The following is an 8,549-nucleotide window of genomic DNA, read 5'->3' as shown; positions in this document are numbered from 1 at the left end:
CCTGGGGAAGGAAGTTAACCTCTTCGAGCCTCAGTTTGACTAACTGTAAACTGGACATAATAACGCTTATCTGTTTATTGACTGTAACCTCCCAGTCAGCCCCACCTTCATTTGCACAGGTCCAGATGCAGAAGGAGGTACGCTGCCCGAGAAGTCACACTTTCAGGCTGCTATGAGTCAGAATCAACTCAGAAGCAATGGATTGTTTACAGATTAACCTATTGCCGACAAGTCCATTCCGACTAATACTGACCCTACAGGACAGCGCAGAACTGCCCCACAGGATTTCCAAGGGTGAAATCTTTATGGAAGCAGATTGCCACAGCTTTGGAGGAGGAGCTTGTGGGTTTGCAGTTAGCAGCCAAGCCCTTAACCACTGTACCACCAGGGCTCCTGTTTGCAGATCAGTGGATTAAAAATTCTCCTTCCCTTTCATTCCTTCCCTCTTCTTCCTGAGCTCAGATGCGGCATATCTGCTCACTTCTAATGAAGGGGAAATGGTCTTCAAGCAATATGACTCCCAGCGTATTGTTTAGAAAAAAACTGAAAAGAGGTGACATAGAGAGAGGGCTGCTGTGCGGACTGCATTAATACATGTAAAATGCTTAGCACAGTGCAGTAATTGTTAGTTGTTATATTTTTCTAACCGAGGTGATGCTCGTTTGCCTTGGATGGTTTAGCTGTGCCTCTGCTGGAGACTAGACTCCTCTTCTGTTTGGTAGGTGGCCTGGCAGGGATTTCTTGAATAACCTTTGTAGCCCTTTTTATCTTCTCCTGGTTGCTGTGGGAGGTATTCTGGGATAATTCTTTTTTTTTCTTTAACTTTTATTGTGCTTTAAGTGAAAGTTTACAAATCAAGTCAGTTACTCACACAAAAACTTATATACACCTTGCTACATACTCTCCGGAAACATTGGTGGTGTAGTGGTAAAGTGCTACAGCTGCTAACCAAGAGGTCAGCAGTTCAAATCCACCAGGCGCTCCTTGGAAACTTTATGGGGCAGTTCTACTCTGCCCTATAGGATCGCTACGAGTCGGAATCGACTCAACGGCAGTGGGTTTGGGTTTTTGGGTACATACTCCCAATTGCTCTCCCCCTAATGAGATAGCCCACTCCCTCCCTCCATTCTTTTTTGTGTCCATTCTGCCAGCTTCTAACTCCATCTACCCTCTCATCTCCCCTCCAGTGAGGAGCTGCCAATATAGTCTCAAGTGTCCACCTGATCCAAGAAGCTCACTCATCACCAGCATCCCTCTCCATCCCATTGTCCAGTCCAATCCCTGTCTGAAGAGTTGGCTTTGGGCTGTGGGCCAACAGAAGGTCTAGCGGCCATGACCACTGGGGTCCTTCTAGTCTCAGTCAGACCATTAAGTCTGGTCTTCTTACCAGAATTTGGGGTCTGCATCCCACTGTTCTCCTGCTCCCTCAGGGGTTCTCTGTTGTGCTCCCTGTCAGGGCAGTCATCAGTTGTGGCCAGGCACCATCTAGTTCTTTTGGTCTCAGGCTGATGGAGTCTCTGGTTTATGTGGCCCTATCTCTTGGGCTCGTAATTACCTTGTGTCCTTGGTGTTCTTCATTCTCCTTTGGTCCAGGTGGTTTGAGACCAATTGATGCATCTTAACTGGCCACTTGCTAGTGTTTAAGACTATTTTGGGATAATTTTTTGAGGAAAGATATTTGGGATAATTTCTTTGTAAATTGTAAATATAATGAGAAGTTTGACATCAGTGACAATTTTTAACTTGGTTTCCCTCTGAATTGTGAAGCACAAACCTCAAAACCTATGGATAACTGGATAACATGTTTTCCAAAACTACATTTCAGAGTTTACAGGTGTGTGCCTGGGACAACCAGAACAAAGCCTACAGGTGGCAGAGGCGCCTCTCAGCTATCTTTATGGTGCCAGTCCACCTGAGATCAGACTTTGAGTTCTCCCCATTCAGGGCAGGGGATCCCAAAGCCTTCCAAGGCTGAGTTTTAAGCCAACAAAGTTTTTTTTCTAGTCCCCTTTCCTTCTGAGTTTCTGGGCCAGCAATCTTCCAAGCTCGGTTGTGTTTACGTCTGAGCAGATGTGGGTGCAGTGCTGAGCGACCTAGACCCCGGAAGTCTGGCCAGTGGGCAGCTGCCCTGGAGTTGTCCCCCACTGATTTAAGACGCCACTCTTCGCCCTTACCCTACAATTAAGTATCTCTCCAGGGCTGGGCGAACAGACGCAAAGCAAAGCTGGGTCGGTTCCCGCCGGACGAGGCCCTCCCACGCCGCGGCCAGTCCGGGCCAGATGAGTCCGTGCCGGGGCGCCGAGCACCGCAAGGCAGGAGGGAAACGGGCCTCCCCATCCCCCGTGGCCCCCTCCTTCTGCACTCAGCCGCCACTGCCAACGCGCTCCCCCTCCGACTGCTCCATTTTTCAAGTGCGTTTTCCTCCGGGAAAGGCGTCCGCCTCCAAACCTTCCTTCTCGCCCTGCCCTGGGGCCCCGCTTCCCGGACTCTTTCCCCCGCCCCCCGCGCCCCCTTAGGCCGCCACCGCCCTTCCGCCCAGGGGCCGCGAAGTAGCGCGCGCAGGTACCTCGGCGCGGAGGGAGGCGCGGCGCGCGGCCGCCCGGGGTGCCGCGCCGCTCCGAGGGGAGGCGCTGTGTCGCGGGGCCGCCCCTTGCGCCCCGGGCGCCGGCAGCAGCCAGCCTCCTCCTCCCCTCCTCCGCCCTCCTTGGCTGGGAAAGTGGGCGGCGGCGGCGGCGGCGTGTGTGCGCGCGTGAGGGGGGCGGCCGAGAGGAGGCTCCGGTGCCGCGCGGCGTCAGAGGCACTGCGAGCGGCATCTGCATCGGCCGCCGTCGTCGCTGCGGGGCCGCGAACAAAGAGGACCAGCCGAGGCGCGAGGTAGGGCGCGCGGCAGGCGCGGGGCCGGGAGGAGGCGCGGGGCGGGAGGAGGCGCGGGGTCGGGGCGTCTCCGGACCCCCGCGCGGTGCTCGGTCTCTCGCTCCCACCACCCGGGTCCGCGAGGGTCGGAGCCGGGACCTGCTGGAGCGGAGCCCGCGGCCTCGCTGCCTTCTGCGGGCAGGGGACTGTCCAGGCTCCGTGCCGCTGTCTCCGCGGGCGCAGCCCAGCACCCCCAGCTCCCCGGATGGGCCGGGCTCTCAGGGCACTCCCGCTTCATCTCTGCAGGGTCACAGATCTGCGTCCCCATGGCACTTTGCGGGGCTAGTTTCACAACTTAAGACTGCGCAATTTTTTTTTAAGTCCTTGAAAACTTCCAGCAGTCGTGTGGGGGGATTTTCGTCCCCGGCCTGACCGAAGGGGAGGCGTAGATGAGGCTGTTAAATAACATCCCGGCTCCTGAACCAGCCAGCCGCGTCCCCCTCTTGCCCGCAGCACCAGCCTGGGACCCCCCCTCCCCCGCCGTGTACGGGCGACACCTGGCTCCGGGGTGTGTCTGCCGCGGCCGCCGCGCCTCTCTGCGGGGTCTGGAATACCTGTGCTTGCAGGCAGCATGGGAGAGAGGGGCGCAGCCTTGGAGCTCCCTCCGCCCCGACTTTGCCAAGAACGGCTGTTAATGCTTTCATCAAAATCTTTTTGCCCTTTTTCTCCAAAGCATTAGCATTTATTTTGTTGCAGAGAGAGCGGCGCAGTAACTGGTTTAAAGGCTTTTTCCTGAATGGCCCTATTTTCATATTATGCTCATAGTTTTCAGCCCAGCATTCCATTGTCAAATTCTTCTGGTGATAATTTTGCCAGATTTTGTGAATGGGATTAGGACAGGCTGTTCAGAGATCTTTTTCAGATTTTGTCAGCCGCTGCCCTGAAGGTTGCTTTTGTCTTTTAGCGGCTTTCAAGCAAATCTTTGATTGTGTCCTTTAGAATTGTCAACCTTCAGGTCTTTTTGGTTGGGCACGATTAAACAGTCCTACTTTTGAGACCAGTGAAGAAACATATGTATTTAGTATTGGGACTATTTCTGGTAAGCAGTCACCAGGCACAGTTTCTTGAACACTAAAGTGGCTTGAAAATTGTGGACTTTGTTGGATTTAAAAGTAATTTGAGGTAGAGGAAACTTTCAGTTGCTTCTGTTCACCTCATATGAGTTGAGGACTTTATTAATGCAACTAATATCACGTTGAAAGCTGAAGAAATTATGTTCTTTACTCCATTTCATAAATCCTATTTCTTGCAGAAACCCTTCTGCATGGTACTTAGCAGCTATATCTGAACGCTGAACTCCTAAATAGCTTTAGCGATTAATTTTGAATTGTTTAAAAGACCTATTTTGTTTTTAATTGTTCTCTTTTGGAGTTTAGGACCCAGATTCTCAAGTAATTTGGACTATTCAGAGGAAGCACTTTTGTGTCCTTTTTGGTTCTTGGCCCCTTTGTGAGCTTTCTTCCCCTGTGACAATACTAATTTTTCTTTCTTTCTCAAACCTCTCTCCCCATGACCCCAGAGCAAACTCTGAAATGGATGTTACATGAGTCGTTTTAAGGGATGCAGACAGCTATGAACGTTTCTGAAGCGTTTTTCTCAGTAAACTAGATAAAGATGGATGAATCTGCCTTGTTGGATCTTCTGGAGTGTCCGGTGTGTCTAGAGCGGCTTGATGCTTCTGCAAAAGTCTTGCCTTGTCAGCACACGTTTTGCAAACGATGTTTGTTGGGGATCGTTGGTTCCCGAAATGAACTCAGATGCCCTGAATGCAGGACTCTTGTTGGCTCGGGTGTTGAGGAGCTTCCTAGTAACATCCTGCTGGTCAGACTTCTGGATGGCATCAAACAGAGACCTTGGAAACCTGGCCCTGGTGGGGGCGGTGGGACAAACTGCACAAATGCATTAAGGGCTCAGAGCAGCACTGTGTGTAGCACAAAAGATCTGCAGAACTCGCAAGGTGGACAGCAGCCGAGGGTCCAAGCCTGGAGTCCCCCGGTGAGGGTGAGTAGTCTGCAGGAAGCCCTTTGGTGGATAAAGAGGGAGATGACCACATTTTTCTCTTTACCCTTTAGTTGGATATTTTCTGAATCAGCTCATTTTTGTAAATGACACCCCGGGAATTTTTTTTGTGTGTGTGTGGGTGGGGTGGGGGGGGAGTGAGATGGAATCTAAATAATAAATAAATAGAAATAATACATTTTCTTGTTTTTAAAATTCCAGACAGTCTCTATTAGTTTAAAGATAAATTTTGGGAAATAGGTAACAATTATTCAGTAAAATCTAAAATATGGCAGTTTTTTTGCACCCGTTTTTAAAATGGAAGTTTGGTGTGGTTTTACCCCCTTTTGATAGAGTTTGGAGAATCATGATTGTGTATGTATGTGTACATATGTATATATGTGTTATAAATATGTATATATGTGTGAACCATAAGTAGGAAATCAATGCTTAATTTAATTATGTTGCTGAGAGCCATTCTATTGGTTTTATGAATGCAGAGCACAGAATTTACTGGTTGGAGGAATTCTTAACAAATCATGGCTACAGGTAGCGGAGTTTCATTGCCATAGCAACCAAATGTCATTCAGAACTGCACTAAAACAGCAGAGAATCTAGCCTCCTGTTGGGTTTTACAGGGAGTGAAATGAAATGTTTCCATCAAAATGACTTTTCTTGGGCTTTGGGTTTGGGTTGAAATAATTTTTGAGTGAAACTAATATTTGGACAGTTACCATATCTTAAATCCCCAGAAGGTAAGCCTTGATTTTCTGAATGAACCTGAATTATGTTGTGGGTGATGGCTGCCCAATAAGACACGATTTTTTTCTCATTTTTGTAAAAAAAAAAAAAAAAAACTAGTCACAGAGGTCAGATAATTAAAACACTCCATTTTTTGTTGGAAGAAGCAGTTTTGATAATTGGCCAAATTGGTCAAGCCCAATTTTAAAGAACAGTTATTCAAGATGAGATTAAGTGACTGCTTAGTATTTACCCAGTGGGATGACGCTGCCCACTGTCTCGAGTCGATTCCGACTCATAGTGACCCTAAAGGACAGAGTAGAACTGCCCCATAGAGTTTCCAAGGAGTGGCTGGCTGGTGGATTCGAACTGCCGTCCTTTTGGTTAGGAGCCGTGTCTTTTAACCGCTGGGCCACATAAATTCACAGATGTGGCTAATCAGACAGCTTCAGCGGAGTGGCTTCCCTTATAACATTTTCTTACTTCCCTCTCAGGCTCATCATTTATTCACAAATGACAAAGTGTTTACATCACTAGATGTGAAGTTTGGAAAGCATTTGTATCACTAGAAGACGCTGATCACTAGAAAATAGTTTCATCACTAGACTGTCAGATTCCTTTTGATTCCTGTTTAATTTTTTTTTCATTTTTTTAAAAAAAGATAGAACTTCGGGTTAGGGAGGTTTTCTTTCCATATTTGGAGCCCACATGTTGTGAAACAAGTACACTGGCCTGCTTTTAATGGTTTCTTAGATTTTCTTTATTTTCTGGAGTTTATTGGTGCCTTGATTAGTATATGGGGACTCATGAATATTTTAACTGCAGAACTTGTAACCAAGTTGATCACTTCTGAGACTCCTGACTCAGAAGCTGGTCTGCTTAGCTTAATGAAGGGGTATGTTTACTTCTTTGGAGAGGTTTTCGTTTCTCTGTTAATTAGCCTGGGGTGGACATAGCTTCTGGCTATGAATAGAAGTATCTTAGTTGTTGACACATTGCCTTATCTGTTGTGAGGAATGCGTTGAATATTTGATGACTGATAAAAAGGAATTTGAGAAGAAGTCTCAAACATTCAACTTAACATCCTTGGAATTTCAGGTTTTCTTTCTGGTGTAGAGACTGTGCAGTGCTGTGTAAAAATTAATTCTCATTTATGTGAACTTCTGAGCTCCCAAAACTGAGCTTTACTTTTTGTAAGTAAATTGTTTTGCAGTTTTGATCATGCCAGTATTATTTTTCCGGTTTATCTGATTTTCCTACCTTACTTCCTGTCTCTTTGGTGTGGGAAAGATTACTAGCCCAGAAGTCCAGCTGAACTTGAGGTGTATCATTTGGGTGAAATATTTGAAGTGGATAAAACAAGAGATAAGTCTGACAAAATTAGCAAACAAGCAAAACCATCCTGAGTTTGATGCAAAATTTGCAATACTCATTAAAAGAAGAGCCTTTTCTCTGTTGTTGTTAGGTGCCCTGAGTCGGTTCTCACTCGTAGTGATCCCATGTGACAGAGCAGAACGGCCCCATAGGGCTTTCTAGTCTGGGATCTTTATGCGAGCCAGTCATCAGGTCTTTCTCCTGCGGAGCTGCTGGATGGATTTGAATCACCAACCTTTCAGTTAGCAGCTGAGAGCTTAACTGTTGCGCTATCAGGGCTCCGACCGACCTCTTCTCTAGTCTAAAATAATTACTCATTTACCAGTCCCTTTTGCTTTCAGGTATTCAGAGAAACTAACGCTGTACATGTAGCTCCAGTATCTGAAAGATGAACACATTCTAGAAAGTATACCTTTTGAAAAGTAAGAAGTCCATAACATACGGCTACACAGAGGCTGTAATGCACTCTTTTGGATATTTCGCTGAGGCGGGTGACCCTTGTCAATCCCACACACACGTCCTCTTCCCTTAGATGCTCTGACATGACCACGTGGTGTGGTGAGCCTGCTTCCACGTGTGGTGCAGAGCCGAAAGTGATAACATGTGGAATGTTGCTTCAGTTTAGTAGTTATGTTCTATCTAACATTAGAATCGTTACCATCTGGCTCCCTCATGCACTTAGCCCAGGTCGATTGAGTATTATCAGCAGATCTGAACATTTCCAAAGTGTGACACACATCTTGTTTCCAGAATTTTAGTGTTTCCTGCCTACTACGGAGGAGAAAATGAAAGAGTGTTGGGGTTGGAGCTAGCATGGGAATTCGTCAGTTACTGACTTAAGTGGAAGAATTCCTGTTGGTTTTTGGCCAAAGTCAAGCAGGGAATGAAGCACCTGGAGAAGCTGACTGCAGATACCTGTTTCAATGGACTGAACGTGTAACTGCAGAAGGTAGTAATATGGCTCCTAGGAGATTTAAGTTGTGGTTAACTGTTCAAGTGTTAGCTCCACTTAAAATATATATAAATATATATTACAAAATTACATGTGGAAAACACGTTTAAGTGGTTCCTACAAACTTACGCCCTAATAGAATAGTTAAATTTCTGCCTTCTCTGTGTGGTTCCTTTGGCTTAAGATCTGTGTATCTATCTATTATAGAAGACATCATTATTTAATGATTTCACACTGCCTCTACCTCAGAGGGAGCCCTGGTGGTGGAGTGGTTCAGCATTCGGCTGCTGACCAAAAGGTCGGCAGTTCAAATCCACCAGCCACTCCTTGGAAACCCTATGAGGGAGTTCTACTCTGTCCTGTAAAGTTGCACGGAATTGGAATTGACTCAACAGCAATGGGTTTGGTTTGGTTTGATTTCTACCTCAAAGTGAATAGAAAGAACCCTGGTGGCATAGTGATTAAGAGCTTGACTGTTAACCAAAAGGTTGGCAGTTCAAATTCACCAGCCACTCCTTGGAAACCCTATGGGGGCTGTTCTACTCTGTCCTTAGAGGGCTGCTGTGAGTCA

At 47.0% G+C, this 8,549-nt stretch overlaps 1 protein-coding gene across 2 annotated transcripts in view; it reads left to right on the top strand.

Moving 5' to 3' along the window:
- The first annotated feature begins 2,579 nt into the window (after window positions 1-2,579).
- Window positions 2,580-8,549, top strand: part of SH3RF1 (SH3 domain containing ring finger 1) — a 208,915-nt gene continuing 202,945 nt past the window's right edge. Inside the window, exons 1-2 of one of the 2 annotated variants that reach the window (XM_049864825.1) lie at window positions 2,580-2,874; window positions 4,433-4,914. In XM_049864825.1, coding sequence (XP_049720782.1) covers window positions 4,528-4,914 — 387 coding nt within the window. In that variant the 5' untranslated portion in view covers window positions 2,580-2,874; window positions 4,433-4,527. The remainder of the gene's footprint in view (window positions 2,875-4,432; window positions 4,915-8,549) is intronic. The other variant, XM_049864826.1, reaches the window with a different exon arrangement.

This window comes from Elephas maximus, chromosome 21 (genome assembly GCF_024166365.1).
Source record: "Elephas maximus indicus isolate mEleMax1 chromosome 21, mEleMax1 primary haplotype, whole genome shotgun sequence".
Lineage (NCBI taxonomy): Eukaryota > Metazoa > Chordata > Mammalia > Proboscidea > Elephantidae > Elephas > Elephas maximus.
This window is presented reverse-complemented; position numbering and strand designations above follow the sequence as displayed.